The sequence below is a fragment of the Lingula anatina genome, chromosome 5, assembly GCF_051362555.1.
Source record: "Lingula anatina isolate TDL-2025a chromosome 5, LinAna3.0, whole genome shotgun sequence".
Classification (NCBI taxonomy): Eukaryota; Metazoa; Brachiopoda; class Lingulata; order Lingulida; family Lingulidae; genus Lingula; species Lingula anatina.
The window spans coordinates 13,601,455-13,621,907 of record NC_141771.1 but is presented as its reverse complement, the minus strand read 5'-3'; the positions used below and the strand labels follow the sequence as shown (position 1 = coordinate 13,621,907).

Genomic DNA, 20,453 nt, shown 5'->3' with positions numbered 1-20,453 from the left:
TGTACAAGTTTTTCCTCCCTGCATTTTGACTGGATTGTGATAATTACAACAAATGTACCTAACCAATCAGTGATTTCTTAATCATTATTATTATTGATCCCGGAAAATAATGACCTAATATTAGTCTCTAGCAGCTGCACTTCAGCTGAGGTTGAGTTGAAAGCATCAGTCTGAGCCTTATGAGGACAATCGATGATGTTTTATCTTAAAATCTTGAGATCAAGATAAAAATTCATGGAATATAAAATCCCAATGTATCATAATATATCAGCGATTCCTTGGTGTAATATTTGGAATCTGAAGATCAGAATTTTCAGAAGAAAACAAATATGTCACTAGATCAGTGTGTTTAATTCACTGTAAGTCAGTATCATGACATTAAAAAACACCCAAATGAGAGTTGGGATGTTTTAAGAAATAGCTTGGATATCTCTCTGCAGTATCATTGGCATACTTCATGGATCTTTGTATCCTTCTTCAGAAACCTCACTGCATCAGAGCTTTATGGATTTAAACATCAAATATCTTCAGGACCTTTTTTACCAATGTCACTCTATCTCCATTGGTAAATCTTGGAACATTTCGAGAGAACTTTGCACCTTAAACACAAGACTAACTGCAACTGCAGTTCTTCAGTTTAAACAGATCTTAAATTTGCATACATATAATGTCATGCACTGTCATGCCTATCTCAGTCTGATGATGTGACCTATTACCACACAATAGAACGTCATTGCAGGTGGTTGAGCAACAGCCAGGAAAGGGAGTTCACGTATAAAGAAATCTGATAGACAATGAAGTCATCCAATGCACTAACAGGCTGGATTATCAGACTCGGCATAAAAAACTAGTCCCTACTTGTTTCCTTAAAAAGGATCCAGTGTTTCGCAGGTTTGGTTATAAATACTGCTGTAGGCTTTTTATTTCCACTTGAATGATGCAAGTATTGTTGTCCAAATATCCTGTTGATTATTCTAAATCAGTCATCAAAGAGTGCTTGTAATATTAGACTGGAAAAATTGCTCCAAAAGTCCAGGAAAATGCTTTACAAAACTTTTTTTTTATCTTTTAAGTTGAATCTAAAGAATTAGGTAATTGTCTCTTTTTTGTCTGTCTACCTTATCATGCAGCAGTATAGATCAAAGTCAGTGAAACCTCAGGCGCGTCACACTTCCCTCTCAAAGGACATACTACTCCAAAAAAAAATGACAAATAAAAATAGGCCCACAATCCTTTTGCACAGATGTTTTTTTTCTTTTACATATAACAGAAATATCCACTTCTAGACCACCTCTATTGCATATGTAAAAATATAAACTTCTCATTCAGTTCTCCTGCAGACATCAATTTTTCAATTTTTGGGCAATATCTTCCTCCAGCCAGTCTCTATATTAAAAATCCACAAAACATCCACTTTTAGTTCACCTGTACAGAAAATATATAAATATCCACCTTCCAGAACACTTCAGTTGAAGATACCAAGATGTTTAGATGTTACAAATACTATTCTCGCTGCCAAGTCTTCTTCTTCCAGGTTAAATATATATGTATATATATGTGTATAATGGACCAAATGTTTTCATACACTAAGCTTGCCGAATAGAACCTAAAGCTGTTTAGCAAAACACACAGCTTGCCAAATGCCTGACAAGAAAGTTGTCGTGTAGGCCATGGGTCTCTGTACTGGTCAACTGATGTTATCCGTCCCACTTTCAGACAATCTTATCGACACACCGAATAATATGTTTTTATTTCAGCCAGTTTTCTATAGAAGTGTCTGGCTGTTAACCGCAGTGACTGTCTCCTATTTCTGCAGCACTGAACTGTGAATCTTACAAGTTTAAATGTCACATGGGTCTCGTCTCTGCCACCTACACAAGGTTGACTTTAACACGAAATTCCACTTTGCTGATAATAGTGACCATGTCAGTTATCAAATCCACAGCCACCTGTAAAAGTCTGACCGCAGCAGCGTCCACTGCCACCAAGCAAGACTGCTAATGATGGCCCGGACGATGTCAGCAATTGCAATGCACTGCCAAAAACTCCTTTAGTTACAATAACAATATCAGCAGCTCCTCATGAATAATAATGCATAAAGAGTCCCATTCAGTCTACTTAAGAAAGCTCTACCTCAACAGTGCACTGATAATAATAATGACAACACAGCTCTTACAGCCACATGAATTCTCCCGAAGACAAAATAAATAATGAAATCCTGCAATGAATATCAAAAAAACATTGCCAATCCCTTTCACTGCGTTCCGGAAGATCAATGGTTTTAATGTGAAAGGCCACTAAACACTGCATTGCATGACACAGGTAGTAGGAACTGAAGACCTGACTTCATTCTTTCAGTCTACCAATCTGCCATCCCTGACAACTAATTTTTGGGGCTCACAAAGGGGGGGGGGGGTGGCTAAAGGTGAAAGGAATTAATTTAGTTGGGGCACCTCAGGGAACACAGATCAAAGGAGTCATCCAAGGTGTATTCAAATGTATTCAAGGTTTTAAAATTGGTTATATTTGAAATAAATTAAGAGAAGTTCAGATCTATAGTGACTACCAGTGAGGGTCACAAAGGGGGCACCCTGGAGCCACTCAAGAGATGCTCAAAAGGCTTAGTTATATGAAGACCATAACTAATTTCTATTCTCTCGTCCATCAAACTACAATCTATAGAAATTCCACGAGGGACCCACTCAGGGTTGTCTTAAGAGGGGGGGGGGGGGTTACATATCTGACTTTGACCTAAAAATATGAGGTTCACAAAGGTGGGTGCAGGTTGGGGCTGACAGCTGTAAATATTAATGTCAATCATCTGGGGCATACGTTTGCCTAAGGGGCTCACAGGGGGAGGGGGAGAGATATTAAAACCTATCATGCAACATTACAATCATTGGTGAGGTTAACATAAAGAGGTATCCTGCCTCTGTAATGCAATATTGTGATTATTATTAGGGGCTCCCTAAGGTAAATCACATGCCATATGCAGATAAGCTTCAGCATACAAACAATAATACTGGGAGGGGGCTCAAACAGGGAGGCATTTCCAGCCATCACAAGTCATTTTAACTGTTCTTGATTCCCAGCTGGGAAATAATTTTTTTTTTAATTTTTAGAAATTATTTAAAATTTTTAAGATTGAACATGTTGCCAAAATCTACTTGAAGTTTTTTTCTTTACTTCTTTTAGTGTTTTACTTCTTTAATACTTCTGCTGTAAATCAACTCATTTGAATCCTCGATCCATTTTCCAGATTATATATTGATCTCCTCATTAGTATCTCATATCAGCATAAAAAAAGGAAAAAAAAAGAAATTTAAAACGGAAAATCAAGTTTATCAGGAACCCACCCAGAGATATTTTCTGACAGTCTTCCAAATTATCTTTGTTGATCCATCTTCCATTTTTGACGTTGAAAAATTAGATGCCAATCAAAGTAAACTTTAAAAAATTCTGACCATCTTCCAAAAGACCGCTTTTGCACGCCACTGTTTATAGATTGTAATTTCCCAAAAGTGTTTGCTATATACTTTAAGTGGGTGATTAAAAAGGAAACTTGAAATTTCCAAGGCTGGGTTTTTCAATATAAAGATCTAACACACATATGCCTTAAACCCAACTGTTCATACAATTAATCTGATAAAAACAGTGGTTTATAGGAAACAAAAGGTACTCGGTCGTACGGTAGCTTTCACATACCTGTGCACCATTCTCCTCTGCCTTGGGAGGATTTTTATGTTCTATCAGTCTTTTCAGTGACCTCCTAGGTAAAACTGATGTCAGCCTGACAGTAGTATGAACTATTTCCACCAATACACTATCCATTGTGTATTTATAAATATTGACAATTTTAGGTCACTATATATTGTAGTTATTTCCTTTCAACTCTGAAATTGCTGTCCACTGAAAATTCAATCTTTGTCTTTGGCATCACAGCTGCCATGTTTACATAGTAAATTTCTTCTTCGTGTCTCTTTCAGTACAAGTCAATTATTCTGCCATATTTATCAATTTGTCTCTTTGCTGTATAAATTTCACACAATGCTCTTTCCTTTATCACCTTCAGTCCACTTTTCAGCATTCACTTCATAACTTTTCTTTAATCCCAGGAATTTTCCACTGATAATATTCTTCTGCAACACTTCATATTATGTTTAATTGCCTCCTTGCTGTCTTCCTCCTCATCTATATTTCTTCTCAAACTTCTCAACCACCTTTTCAAACATCTTTTTTTTTCTACTGCATTCTATGAGTTTTGCTTTTCCAACGTCTAACTTCCACCTTGTCTCCGTGGCAACTTTTCCTAGAATTCCAACCTGAATTCCTCAAAACATAGTCCAGATGTCACTGGCCTCGTGTGACATTTTTGAACTACAACCACAACTTCTGTTATCAAATAACAGTCAAGACACGATCTTGACCAGGGCAAATAATATCAAAACTTTCAGAAGGTAATATATTTCTGAAAAATAACGTCAATAACATGTACTGCTGATCAGAAATGTAATGAAAATAAAAATCCTCCTAAATCCAATCCAAACAAATCATCAACTGGAAAAAATTAAAAATGCTCAACCTACTAAGAAAACACAACTGTAACAGACTCGCATTATTTCAGCTATTCTCAAAATCCATCGCCTGAACTCTGAAGAATTCTAGTCATCATGGCTGCAGTGCGACATATTGCACCATATTGCACCTAATGGACAATATGTTACCCTGTTACACAGAGTGTGCTGCTATGGTCAGGCTGTTATACGCTCCCAAAAGGAGCAGGTAAATTAAAAATATTTTAGGACTAACCCCAAGAAGACTTTGTATTTCCGACCACCTTCTACGCATATTTTAGAAAAAAAAAATCTTGCAAGCAGAAAGGTAGTTGGGGGGGGGAGGGGGGGGATAGAAGACTTATATCCTCCTTGGTTTCTTAGATCATCCAATTGATTCTCATGACCTTGTGAGAAAATAATCATACCACTAGCCTAACTACCCTGTAACAATATCGGATGTGTGTATTACCATATGTTAAAATTATCAGCAATTATTATGTCACCGTGAAATGATAATTGCCTTTTCTTCCAATTAGGAATGAAAATGAACTAGTGCTAACAGCTGGTAGATATTTCATTCAGCTTAAAAACAGTTAAAATAGGCAATAAGCACTATATATATAATTCTTTCAAGATGACCATGTCCCAACCTTTTAAGAGATCCACTTGATATAAAATATATTTTTTTGTTTTAACTGCCTACTAAATGACTGAGATAGAAAGAATCCACCCCTCCTCCTCTATTGTAAAAAAAAAATAAATAAATAAATAAAAAAAAAATAAAAAATAATAATAAAAACTGACATATTAAGTGAGTAGGTGAAGGGCTGTGGCCAATTCATGTTGAGAACATAAAAAAACAGGGGACAAATAGAAATAAGCACCTTTTTTGGAAATGCATACAAACAGCTACAATGAGGAAGATCATGAAAACCCTTTGTCTGCGCTACCACATGTTACCAAGGCAACAGATGTGACTATCTGGAAAAAGACAAAGAGCTAACAAGGTCAGTTCTTTATAAATTCAAATTTTTTTTCCTATTAACATCTATTAATGAGCAATCATTAGGGTTCATCAAACACGCAATTATCTCATCAAAAGATTTTGATTACTTTTAGTCACAGATTTGTTGGAATCAAATCCTTAAATTACATCAGTTCTCCATATTACTCTTACCATCTTTCATTCTCACTAGAATCCTTCACAAAAAATGTCTCACTTTTTCCTTACTCAGTTCTTCATTAACGAACAATAATGCTTCTCTCTTGGCTAGTTGGAATGTTGTTTTTAGTTCCAAGTATGGATTTTATTTCAATGCTTCAATCCAGACTTTTGTCTTATTTGTACCCTATATTCATTTCAGTAAAGCATCCGTTTTTTTTTTTTGTTTGTTTGTTTTTTTTTTTTAAGGGTGGTTTCAACAGCAAAGACACAATATGCATTCCACTGCTACTTATTAAACTTTGATCTATTTATCTTAACTTTTTACTTACTGATATATTTAAAATAATGTTCTCATTACTAAACCACTAATGCTCATTTTTTTTTTTATACTTAACGGGTGCTTTTAGGAACCAAACCTCAAATGGGACTGCACTAAAAGCTGCTTGCATCCAGTCACAACCATGGCAGGCACTGGCACAACTAACGCATTCCAGCACCTCCAACAACATTTTATTACCAACACCAAGCAATTATTTGTAAATACTGCAAACTGTGGATTTTTGTAGTTTTAGCTGATTATGGCACTTTTTTTAATGTGTCATACAGACTGTTATGTACTGAAACTAACAGTCATAATTTGTCAAACAGTTAAAGATGCAATGTGTAGTTAATTCTTCAAATTTAGCGTCAAGAAGAAGGACGTGGCTTATCCACCCCTACGAAGGTATCTTATCACGTAAGTTTGCACAGATAATTTTAATCGGTGGTTAATCATATGTTGCCCTATTGAAGTGCATTTCATGGAACGATTCCAATACAGAATACTAAATAAAACTGTGATTATTATTCTTTTTTGTCATTGACAGCATCATGCTTTGTCAAAGTTCACCTATAAATATGATACAATTCTGGAGATTGAATATCAATTATCTATAGAACAGATTACGATGTTGGGTAACTTTTGTATGCTTAGCCTTACTGTGCACTGTGAATCCCATTAACATGTGAACTTTTAACTACATATTTTTCTGTTATTAATAATCATACGTTCATTCATTATTTTGAAAATCCACATAACCACTTTAAATGAACATTTTGAATCACAGCACACCATCTTTTACATTTTAATAAAGTATATAATAACTTTTTTTGTTAATGTTTGACCTTTCCAAAAGCAAATGAAGATGACTCACTGAGCAGTAATCTTTGACCTGGATCTTATAACCATCAGTTCATGCCTTAACTCTGACTATAATTGTCAGTCAGAAATGCAGACAGAACACATGCTGTGGATTCACTTTATCTCTCTATGCCTGATATTCTGCACAGAGCTTTTAACTTACACCCTAAACATGATATCCTATTCAACTGAAGTCCCAACAGAAGTCTCAACAGACAGTGAGTCATTTTACTTTCAGAGCCACTAAAGCTTCATATTCAGTGACAAATTCTTTTGTCCCCTGAATATGAGATAATATGCCATTTTTGAACAAAGAAAAAAAGAGTTGATGATGCCACAGCAAATTCATGCTTCAAATTTCATGTGCATCATTACAAATTTGTCATCACACGTACTCCCACACTTCCCTGTAAAAGTCCTATTCTGTAACCATAAACCTTCTGTCACTATTTCACAACACCATCATTAAGTCTATGGTTTTAGAGTTACATTTCCATGTACTGGTTCCTTTTGTTATATATTTTGTATATATTTGTTATATATTTAATATATATTTGTTCTCTGTGATAGAGTAAAATTTTGAAAATTTAGTTGGTCTTGAAAATTTTGTCGGAAAATTTCATCAAACTTGAACACTTTGGGCATTTTAAAATATTAATCAATTTTTAAGTGACAAAATTTTCAAGCTTTTGCCATATAGCAACATTTGTGGGGGTTGTTACAGAAGATAAATACGCGGACTTACCTTTGGCATTTCAGGCAACTCCCATGCCGACTCGGAGCCATCTTCTTTGTAGTAATATGTCCTCCCTTGGTCGTCTTGGGAACACAGCCACTAAAAAGATAAAAATTAACAGTTTAACACAATTTACTTTGGTTGGATGTCAAATTGAAGCATTAATCTGGATATTTAAGGTATAACATCGAAATGTCAGCTTGTCCCAAAGTCATATTTTCTGTATCTATACATCCTGCTAACAGCTAATTATCTTTCCCAATTCAGAAACTAAAAACAAAACAACCTCCCAATTAAAGGTACTGTGTATCAATATTTCCCGATGAAATGCAGCCAGAAGGACGTGGCAGTCTTAAAGTTGTGGGAAGCATTTGGAACTACATTACTTAATCAAAAATGGTACAAAATGTCAGATCCAAGTCAAAGAACAAGTTTTGCACTGATGAAAATTACTTTGGAAAAAAATTGAAAGTTTTGGCACACTTTAAACAGGATTCTATGTAGAAAATTATGAATCCAAAGTGCTAGTGGCATCAGATGGTCTCAAAAAAAACAACTCTTGAATATAAATTCCATTGCATTTCTCAGAAGCTCCTTTGATTTCATTTTTGCAAAATCATTTAAATTTGATAAACCAAAACAAATACCTTTTCCCCAAGACCGTCATTCACAAAAGTCACCTCTCCGCCATCATTTACTTCCTGTTTCCAACCTCGCGGAAGACTGGCACTTTTAGAGGAGAGAGTTGAAGGTCTCAGTGGACTAATACTGGGGCTGTGAGGGGAAACTGGACTCGCCTGTAGAGTATTAAAGGCATGACAATAATATTCTTGAACTTCTCATATGATATCTGCTCATTTTGCTCATATAAATTACCTGACTTTAAAATTTTCTTTCAAAAAAATAATTATCTCATTAACATCACAGAAAATTTTTCACATCCTTTTTTCATGATAATGGTACATAAAAATGGAAACAATGAGAATATATATTGACATAATGTAAGTTAAACAATGTGTCCTGTTTATACACATAACACAAATTTATTTGAGGTTTACAAGAAAATTTCAAAATAGTATAATAAGTGTATTGTGACAGACAAATATACAACTACATGTGGCAATATATTCAAAAGCATAAAAATATAATGACATAAAATATAACACAACAAAAATGTTAATAACAGATGTAGAATAACAAATAAAGCCTAACCACTGCCCATACATATCAAGACAAAACAATCTGCAATACCCTAAACCCTGTAAATACAAACCAATAATTCTAAAGGCTATATTACTTGGGGAAAAATAAGACATGAAGACCAAACTTACTTAACCTCTTTAAGATAATAATAAGTATAGTTTACCATAACATCTCAATTCAGGAAAATAAATCTAAATTCTCATTAGACATAGTATTAGTTGAAGCGAAGAAGCAGAATTGACGTCAACATTCATATAAAATTTCAGATAATGATGCTTCTTCATCAGGCAGGCAAAGATTATTGACTAAATTAGTTTTATGAGTTAGTGGTAAGATTAACATATTAAAATCACTAAGGTGCTACTGTGCATGCATTTTAAGATATTCTTGTCCATTATTATATAGCTGAAAAAAAAAATTTTGACAACATGAACTCTCAGTCTCTCTCTTGCTGTGTGTGTGTGTGTGTGTGTGTGTGTGTGTGTGCACGCACGTGCGATTATCTTGCACTTGGCTCTGGACATTCACGTATGTGTATAAACTGAAGTGTATTTAATGCTGCTTTAATACTGGTCTTTAAAACAAAGGCATCATGGGTGCTTCCCTAGTTCCAAAGTGTTTTACAATCGACAGAAATATTTTCAGGTATTTTGGTAGATCTGAGGTTAAAAATGGAATGAAGAAGATGGCAGAGTAGTGTGTGTGTGTGTGTGTGTGTGTGTGTGTGTGTGTGTGTGTGTGTGTGTGTGTGTGTGTGTGTGTGTGTGTGTGTGTGTGTGTGTGTGTTATGTCATTATCTTATTATGCTAGCTATTAAAATTGTTAGTCAAATGTACCAAACAGATAACCCTATTCAGCATATAATCAATATGGCCATGCATATTCCAGTTAGTCATCATGCTGCACAGTGCACAATATGCAAGTGTTAATACCAATAAACATGCAAATGCCCCCCCCCCCTTGCATCTACTCTCATTCCCCCTGCTTGGTGTATATTTGCGCCAGATTCAATGTGCCTGCACTGACATGCACACAAGCATGTGTACGCAATCATATGCACATGAATGGTTTGACAAATGTACTATGTGAAAGAAACATTACTTGCAACCAAAACAACAGGGATAGGAGAATTTGTCTCTTTTTCAAATCCCAAACATTTTGCCATTTTGAGATGTCAGTTTTGATTATTCAAGGGCCTATTTCACAAAATGAGTAAAATAAAAAAATCTGTCTTATCAAAGACTATTGAAAATTTTTACAAAGAATTTAAAAAGGATCTGTTTTTGGACTTTCAATCAAGCCCCTGACTCAATTTTAACTGTCCTGACAAATACTTTTCGTCTCAATGGTAATAAAAGCCTATTTTGGACTCTATGTTAACTAAATATTTTGTGCACCAATTGTTCATAAAATGCTCTTCGACCAATATCAAAAATACAACTTATAAGCAGTATGAATCAGTTAATAATTAGGCTTAAGGTCTTATGTGACACGTCACCAGACTCAACTGGTCTAGTAGCAAACATGACCTAAAATAGGCATCTGTCTTTTAAGATATCTGCTATTATTTGCTAGATAAATATTTTTGTCAATTTGAAACACGTTGCAATTTTATCATCAGGTGCAGCAGGCGTTGCAGCCCCTCCCCCCTTCTTTAATGTTTGTTTTGTGAGAATAAGTGCAATAAAACATATTATATGTAAGTATTAGAAATGCGATTAGTGGTAGCAGGCAGAATACATCAAATGCAATAATTAGAACAAAAAGGCTGTTAATGGGGCATGCAGTATAGTTAGATGAAATATAACAGATAATGATGCATACACAGAATAAAAAAATATAATGTGGAACTGTCAATGAATTTCTGAGTCACAGAAAGTTCCAAAAGGAAGTAAAGAAATGTGCATGACACGCCACCTACAGGTGAAAAATCAGAGGAAAATGCAGAGTCCCGACTGGTGTTAAGTTGAAGCCGTTGCCTGGCGGTAAAAACCGCATCCGAGTGTGAGCGAATACGTGCTCGTACCCGAGGTGGGTTCCACGATGTTTGTCGCGTGTGCACGTTGTAGTAGTAAGTTCGTCCTGTAGTTTCGTCCAGATGTTCTTCCCAGCCGTAGTCGAGATTTTTCTTAGGGTTATTGGGGACGAGGCTGGGGGAGGGAGGAGAGATAGCGAAAGTGGAAAAGGGAGAGAGAGAACCTGGTCTGTAATTCGCATAGTCTCGGTCAGAATCTGGGGAGTCCTGTGAAAGGGAGAGAAAGCACACAGAGATTAAAAAAACATACTATTAGTTACTTTTTAATATGATCAAGTTTTCTGAGGAATTTCACAGAAATTCTGTTATTGTTGATTAAATCAGAGAAAGCACACTCAGAAACTAAAACACACTACAAAGATGAAAAAATTATCTGGTTTCTGTTTTTATGGTAATTCTCTGTTTTGGCTGTTCTTAAATAACAGAGATAAAAACACAATGACTAGAAATATTATTTAAATTTACATGACAATGTATCATGTTAATAAAGAAGAGATTTGTTATAAAAGTCAATGAAATTGAGCCTTTTTTACATATCAGATAAAATGTAGTAAGTTAATTAGGGTGATTTAAAGTTTGAAATTTGAAAGAGAAACTAGAGATAAAATTAAAAAAGACAATCTGTATCAGTTCTAAGATTGGTTATCAGTATAAATAAATGATTATAATATTGAATTATGAATAAATTAATTAAATATTATTTTTCTTTTGGAAGAATGAATGGAAGAGTTCCTAAAGAAATGTTTAAAAATAATTTTAATACAGCACATTATAAAATATACCATAAGTGACATTCCATTGACAACAGGTTTTTATCACATGACAGATTCCCATGCAGCAACCCTGAAGAAAAGCCAAACTGGATGACTTCCCTAGCTAAAAGTCAACTAAAAATCCTCAAAATAAAAAGAGATTAAGAATTTAAAAATAGTAAATAAGTGTGATAAGATTTTCTGGCAATGGTTTCTGTTCAAAGCAAACAAGTATAGTAGATGACTGAAATTGTTGACATCAGGAAAGGTCTGCAAAAAATGTCTGGAAATGCACCTACTAGTGCCAAGATGGGTTATACAAAGTTGAAAAAAAAGGGACACAAAACTAACTCTCTTTCTCTCTCTCTCTCTCTCTCTCTCTCTAATGCACACACACACACACACACACACATCTTATCTACCCATAGAACATAAAGCGAAGCCTGGGGTTTCTCCATTATTTAAAATACAGGGAGTCCAAAATGTTGATCTGTAATTTGGTCACCTATTTTCAGGGGGTCCAACTACTAATATACCATTATTCCCCAAAAATTTTATAAGCTGTCCAGCTGTCTTGGAAAATACGAACAGTCTTTTGAGGACAAAGGCTGTCCAAATGATGGCTGGACTGCTCTCTGGGAAAACTCATGGGTGAGGAACAGTTAACTCTACGGTGGCCTGGCCCTTACAATTAAAACCATATATAGACAACTGAGTCTAGATAGTAAATGATGTCAGCATGATTATCATCAGTTTATAAACAACAGACACCCAATAACATTTCTGTAACCAGCTGTAATCTAATATTTCCAAGAAATCAATGACTTAATATTGACTTAGTAAGTTAATTTCTATCTAAGTCTATATACCACTTAGACGTGCAGCCCTGGTAAATTGTTCAATGATGTCCTTGTGCATACCGTGTGCCATTCATATCAAATAACATAATATATTTACTATAGAGGATACAGTACTAGTATATACTGGTACACTCTGAAAGGCCCTAACAAGTAATTAACTGACAATTAAATCCCTTATACTAGTTTCCCATAATTCTCTTTCCTGTTGTGAAGTTTCTAGTTTTTAATTGGTTTTGTCAAAGATGGGGATGCCGATGGGGAAGGACATTTTGGTGACTCTCACAAAAAAGAAAGACTATTAGACTGTCACTGCAATCTCACAAAGTGTACTAGTACAGGCTATTATATCGCTTAGGTATACAATCTATGTATAAAGGACCTTACATCATGGCAGCTTACAAATATATTACGATTTTTAAAATGAAATATTTCTAGAAGTCAACATCAATGAAGGAGGTGGATCTGCATCTGATCATTCTTCTGTATTGACTATAATTATTGTACTAGTAGGCCCACGCTCAAAATGTGGCACTGGGATAAAAACTAAACTTTCTTCCTGAATAAATTATTACAATGCACACTCCGCCCTGGTGTAGCCTTTTGTACAATGTAGGATGGGGGAGTTCAAGAAGAACTGGCTTTATAAAATATGAGACTATGTATCGTTTATCATGATGACAACAAGAGTTAAAGAAATGGGGCATATAAATTCTCTGATACTATCGTACTTTGCAAGCCCTTGCTTGAAAGATGACATCACTTATATGGCAATATTTCATCCTTGCTTTATATTGTAGTAAGGGCAGTTTTTCAAGTATCAATATTACATTTGACACCGTATCAAATATCATATAAGTTATAAAAATCAGTACTAGTACAGATTAATAAAATGACAAAACTTAGAATTCATTCTTGCAAGGGCTTTCAATGGGATTTGGGGCACAGGAAGTCCAAAATATGAATCTGTAATTTGGACGCACAAATTTTAAAACTTTTTCAAGGTTGAGACTGCCATTTAGTGAAAAAGTAGTAGATATGGCAGGGGCTCCAGGGGGGCTGGCTAGGCCAATGACATTTTTCATTCCAAAAAAAAACTGGAAATCTGCCATTAGTCAGAAAAATCTCATCCCTGCTTTTTACGATAAGACTTAGTCTCTGCCATCTACAGACTTTTTGAAAAAACTGATCCCTGAAGCTTCTCTCTTTATATATATATATATATATATATATATATATAAGGTCCAGGGTGGACAGCAGTATTTTTATTTGCCTTTTGCATGCACAGGCTACTTTTAATGCTTACTTTATGCAAAGGAGAAGCATGACAGTTGAGACGCATTTATATAAAGTTAGTGAAGATGCTGTTTGTTCACTGGCAGACATCTTGATGGTCATAACAATCTTTCATCAATCATCACTGTATATCCCCCTGACACTGCCATTTTGGATACATGAATTTCTTTATTTCTATTTCTTTTAAAAAGTATTGTTGCAATTTTGAATTCACACAACAAAGCAAAACTGATTGTCTTTGCTAAGAATTCCGGTGACCACTTCATATATTAGAGAACAATATGGCATGTGTCGTGTGTGCATGCAAAAATATGGTGTCAACTTCTGTTTTCAACATCTCTTTTACCTTTTTGCTTTTTCTTTGTAAGTTTTGCTATCTCAAAACTATTTTCTGGCATTCTTGTGCACGCACACACACACACAATAAACCCCTCAACCATTTCAAGTTACGATGAATTCTCTAAATGGCTCTCAGAAATCCATCTCACTGTAAATCAATTTACAGATATCCTCATGCATTAATTGAGCACATATATCCTCATGCATTGACACGACTGCACTCATTTGCATCCCGATCCAGTCCACAACTTATCCGGATTAATGACCCTAGCATGGACAGGGTAGAGGTGATCTATAAGATAAGGCAGACGGCATCACATTTTATGGTTCAACTTGTAGCCGGAGGTATTACATCACATGTCTATGTAGCGTGTGTTTTGGCAAGCGGTTGTGTTATGATTTTATCACATATACTGAATCTAAATCTGCTGTCATCTCTGTATCATTTAATCACTGTGGTTAAGGCACTGCTCCAGAGGTCTGGACAGTTGCAGAGGGGGGGGGGGGGGGGGGGGGAGGGGGTAACAAAAGATTGCCTCACTTTGCTCACAGGTTTGCATGTATGAAACTATTTGAGAAGTGGGGGAGGGGTACCATCTGCCATTGACAGCAAAGACAGGTTTTAATACAGATTTATATAATGAAACTCATGTGACTGCTGATTTTATCAAACTTGTGGTGTTTTGCTTTCCAGAATGCCAATTTGTATAACTTGATTTTATCTGCATCTGCAGCCTTCTCCTGTGTGTAAACATTCCTATATTGTGTTTTAATTAAAATCCGTAGTTTGCAATGTTCTCCAAAAACCTGTGTGTAAATGTTCCTCAGATGTGGCCACTGACTGCACATAGATCAGATAAACACAGCAGATTATAGACAAAATAACTTTCAACCTTCATGGCCACAGATAACAGTAAACATGTTCAAAAAAATGCTCACAGACGATATCATGGTTTTTTGCACAAGCAGTTTATGGGCCCATTCAGAACAAGTTGACCTGTGGACTAACTGATCTGCGGATCAAATATGGCATCACCTACTTGATGGGGGGGGGGTCTAACACCCAATGTCCTCCAGACTTTCAAAATAATTATTCCGTAACTAACCAGACTTCCAGATAAAATATGTTGGAAACTTTCATCTCTGATTAAAAGAAGAGAATCACTAGTCTATCACTTCTTACAACAGGTTATGGTTGAACCATTCAAAATTGTTCAGTGCTTAGTTCAAGCAGTTACTAGTAGAAGTTTAGTTCCTGGTGTTGGTTTCATAAGAAAAATCTTTGGACCGAAAATTGGTCTGAACATTTAGACCAAAATTTTGATCTACTCCAACATGAGATAGCTTTATACCAATCAAATTTTAGGATGCGATCAATAAAAAACTGCCAAAATTTGCATGTTTTTGTGAAAATAGTGGCATTAAATCAAGTGAAATGTTATCTACAAATTAACAGGTCTAAAATATCAATACAGAAGAAATAAAAAGCATTGTATATCCTTATGTAACTGGCACATAATTAAATAAGGATATGAAATGAATATCTGTTGAAATAATGATAAGCAAAATGTTGGAATATTTTCCAGTGGGCTAAGAAGATATAGACATGTTCCTTGAACCATATGTTCATCCTTAAAAAATCACTGGTTCCAAACATTAGCCATATTTGACTAGTTATAAAACAGGGCAAAATCCCATTGTGAATTGATGCTATGATTCATCTTTTAAATTAACACCAATTTTCAGTATGAATGTATTTTGTGGAACCAATTTTACCCAGAATTATACAGCTAACTGTGTCCTGACTACTGAACAGAACAAACTGTTTACTGACTGACACTAATATTCCATGAACATGGCTACATCTGTATTGTTATCAGAACTGCTATTTCAAGACAACAGCGACTAATGCTGTCACCATATTTTACTATATTGATTTCTCCCTCCTGACCTTTCCTGTTTTCTCTTTTATAGCACTCTAAAGCCCCCTTTACACTGGATGGCGTCCCTTCTGCGTCCAGCAGTTCGGCCCCATTTGAGAGTTAAAAAATTATAATACTTTATGTGCCGACAACTGGCCGATCATTGAGCATTCATTCTGATACCAGATCAATGCTCGTGCCTCCTTATTAAGACCACAGCGATGCCAAATTTCATGGTTGCAGAAAGGAAGCCGTCCAGTGTAAAGGGGGTATAAATGGAGTGGGCGGTTGTCACTTTTAAGGATAATTATTTAAGTTTCATAAAAATGCCTCTTCCCTAAATATCTTGTAGTCTCCTCTCTACCCGGGACCCCACTGCACCTTTTCAACCCTTAATGAGAATTGAATTTAATGAGAAGGTCACATTGACCATTAGACAATGGCAATGGATGCAAATATTATATTGCATATTCTTGCCAGTGTAAAGGACAGAAATATTCTACTTGATATCATCTTTGGACCTTCAACTTTCAAAGTCTGACCTACTTCATGTCAGTTCAAACAAAATATAACTCAGAATGACAATGTCTGTCTAACATACATAGCAGTATATACCAAGAAATAATCTTAAGAGGATTTGTGAAGTTTGAAGCAAAGCTGGATCGCATTATAAAGGAGAAGGCATGGAGAAATGCATTTAGATTCAGACATATCCAAAGCACACTAGGGTGACTAATCAGGATGTCCAATTTAGACCAGAAATAATCAGAAATAAAACCTGTCTGAACACACATGATCATTTTATACATTAAACTCTCTCTCTCTCTCTCTCTTTATAGAGGGAAATAAAAGAAAATCTATTCATTAATAAGTATAAACCTACATTGAATAGATAAAAGCATTGGTAAAAGTAACAATTAAACACTCATTGTTAAAGACGTCACATTTAAGCCTTTATGACATCACCTAGTAACAAATAAACAAAACCCCCTGAAGAAAGAAAGAAACCGGTCGGGGCAAGAAAGTTGCTGTTCTTCTTTTTCTTTTTATTATATATAATATTACTCGTACAGGAAAAACGTTTCCATTTATAATATATATATATATATATTAGCCACCATATTGCCCACTGCCTATAATAAAGTGTATGCCATGGTGAGTGACCATTAATCATGATGACCATCTGGACTTCATGTGACGCACTGACCAGTGACTGACCATGTACAACTTAACTCCAAGTATGAGCCTCTTGCTCAGGTAATGGGGCATTATGCATGTGTGGTTGTTGATGTTTTTTTCCACCTGAACAACACCACATGTATGTTAAGTGTACTTTTATGTTCATCTTAGTGCCCTATAATACACAAGGGTCTTATGTTAGTGTGATACAGTGGCCATTTAAATGACTATCTCTACAAAGTCAAGCATTAACTGGTACTTGAGCACAGGCTATATACACTGAGCAAAAATATAAATGCCCCATTCAAAACTTTAAAAATGATATCAGCATTATGTTACATTATGTTTATTTATATACATGTACCTAGAGATTAATGTCCATAGCCCATTACAAGCTACAAAAATAATTCACAAGGGGCATTTACATTTTTGCCCAGTGTCTGTACTAGTACATGAGCTTGCAAATAAATGCAGCTTTACAAATATTTTTTTCAATTTTACCTCCTAAGACTAAGGGCGTATTCCCAGAGCTTTTGGATCGATCTATCGCCATGCCGAGTCTCACTAGATTACCGTCAGATAATCCGGCTTAAATGTCCACCTACTACAATCTGTAAGGGGGTAATTAACTTTCGTGACCGCTCGGCTGACAGCTATTTAGTGTGAACCCCCAGGGAGTTAGGTCGATCTAAAGTAGATCGATCTAATCTCGGGGAATGGGGTCTAAAAGAGGATAATTCCCTTGTCTTTGGAATCCTACTAGTAAACAAGTCCTGTTTTCAAAACAGCTGTCAAAAGAACCCTGGACATTTTGTAAAACATGTAGTTTATACTTTAAACATGTGTTTTTATCCAGCACATGTACACTTACAAACATGACAACTGTCACAGTACTAGTACTTAGTACAGGGTCCAGAACAGTGGAAAAAAAACTCCTTCATGTAATCTGAAAAATGAACAGTGAATCCCCCCTCCAAGCCTCAACCTCCTCCCCTCCTCTCTATCCCCCATGTCAAATACATGTGTAACTGTAAACTGACCAGTTAAATACTTGAGTAACTGACACTTTTACAGTGAATAATAACTACAGGTATTAAATAGGGCAGCAGATACAAGTAATAAGTACAGTACTTTCATTTTCTGCAATGGGACAAAGAAACAGGAATAAAATGTTTACACAAACTGCATCACTTTCACATTCCTCATCAAGTTTCTGAAAGAAGAAAGAATCAAAAATTAAGTTGGAAAAAAAATGCATACTCAGTAATGATAAAGTCCCTTTCTTAAGATGACCACCCTTACCTGTGACAAATCTGACGATTGTGACACTTGGGACAATGGTCTGTCCATCCCCGCCGCCACTCTCACTTCCTCTAAATTAGCATAGGTCGGGTCTTCATACCTTCGTTGGGGTTTTTGTGGAACCTCAGGGGGCGCCGATTTCTGCCGCACGATTTGGGGTGATTGTTTAACTCTCACTGAGTCCGAATCTTCCTGAAAACTGAAATCCTTCATGTTGTTATTGTCTAAATCCTCGTTTGGTTTTGGGGTCTTTGGGTGCAAGTCAGGGGGGTCACCAGGATAATCTGGCTCTGGTTCTTGATCATATCCAACCTTAATAGTTGTTACTTGGTCCTCATTAACTGTGACTGTAGCATCCATTTGAACATCCTCAATCGTTTCTCGTATTTCACCTGGTCCTACTGATATCACGTTTTTGTATATTTCTTCTACATAGGCCGCAGGCACGTAAAAAGGCTTCTCCCCGTTCGCCTTCGCGTGAAGGTTAGCGACATGCCACCAGTCTTTGTTAGCTTTCTTGAGCAAAACATATTCCTCGTCTTTCTTTATTGAAACTGGACTTCCATCGTCAGCGACATAGTCGTAATCATAGAGGACAAGAACATATGTGTGAGACCCACGCCCAGTTGCCATTTTAAAAAAATGGTATTATATACCCTGGTAAAGGGTCTCGAATCTAATGGACTAATACTACAAGCATCAGTAAGAACACTGATCTAAATTGTAGGCATTATTACATGGTATGAAATAGATATCGACTGTCCAATTTTGCAGAATCAAAAACAGCTGTTCTGCAGAATAATGACGCTGATATCTAAATAACAAGGGCACAAGAAACTCTTTGCTATGTATTACAATCTGTGCAGTGTTTATACTGTCCTATGCACTGAAATCATCAAGAGATTTGAGGAAACGAATACAACTTAAAACGTGTAATCCTAGTGAAGTCTGCTGGTTTACAAGTCCACAGAAAGTGTCTCCACAAAACCGCTTTAAAGCAAATGAGTGACAGCCGACAGACAGAAAAAAGTATATGTTCTACCTGGAATGGCTATAATCTGACGACAGGCAATGAAGTATACCAGCTGTAGAATACAAATCACATACTTGCACGAGCTGATTACATAGCTGTACCCAGGAAATAAGTCGCTTGTTGTAGGTTCAGTTCTGCATTTCAAGGCAACCACCTGTTAAATGTGACTTGACCACACTCAGAAGTACGCTCGCCTGTATCTTTTTCCCTGCCTGTGATAACTCAGAGGTTAAACGTGTATCTAATTTGCTTGCATTGCCTGTAATACACGTCCGATGGGCGTTTTACTGTGTCTACAAGGTGATTTCATAGCGAAACAAACCCCATGACCCAATTTACATCGCCCCTTGCCGAAGCACGGACATCTATAACCTAGTGTGTCAAAACGTCATGCTGTGATTGGTCGCAGGTGACAATATTCTTCCGCTGTCACGAAAAGCGACCAATGACAGTAGGTGTTACAATGTTATTACAGTAGCATTCCGAGTTGAAATATTACCCTTTTATCACGTGGCTTTGTTTATTTTACATGATAAAGATTTACTGCAACTGAATATCGTCCTTTTGTGCGACACTGACAATTTTTGTGAGGTTGGTGAGGTTTAAGAGACAGACATAATGCACCAAATACAATTGCAACGACCAACTGCTCTAAAATGTTCGAGTTAGTAAAAGGGTAACTTTAATTATTTATTTTCTTCAAATCCAATGCATGGTGGGTGTGGCAGGTTAAGCAGCACTTGCAGTAAGATCCACTCTTTACACAATTCTCTGTTTTTTTTTTTTTTTTACCTTTAAAAAAAGGATTTGGTGACAATGATAGTAGGCCTTTCGAAAAAATATCACACCAATGATCACTTCTTGAAATTAGAATTTTTACTAACTGAATCATACTGTA

At 35.9% G+C, this 20,453-nt stretch overlaps 1 protein-coding gene across 11 annotated transcripts in view; it reads right to left on the bottom strand.

Annotated features, from left to right (window-relative positions):
* Positions 1-19,939, bottom strand: part of LOC106154344 (rho GTPase-activating protein 12) — a 45,549-nt gene extending 25,610 nt beyond the window's left edge. For 7 of the 11 annotated variants that reach the window (XM_013528661.2, XM_013528662.2, XM_087012815.1 and 4 more), the window contains exons 1-4: positions 18,523-19,939; positions 10,762-11,082; positions 8,285-8,434; positions 7,647-7,736 (exon numbers count right to left, since the gene is read on the bottom strand). In XM_013528661.2, coding sequence (XP_013384115.2) covers positions 7,647-7,736; positions 8,285-8,434; positions 10,762-11,082; positions 18,523-19,155 — 1,194 coding nt within the window. In that variant the 5' untranslated portion in view covers positions 19,156-19,939. The remainder of the gene's footprint in view (positions 1-7,646; positions 7,737-8,284; positions 8,435-10,761; positions 11,083-18,522) is intronic. The other 4 variants (XM_013528664.2, XM_087012817.1, XM_013528665.2 and 1 more) reach the window with 4 other exon arrangements.
* Between the last annotated feature and the right edge of the window lie 514 nt (positions 19,940-20,453).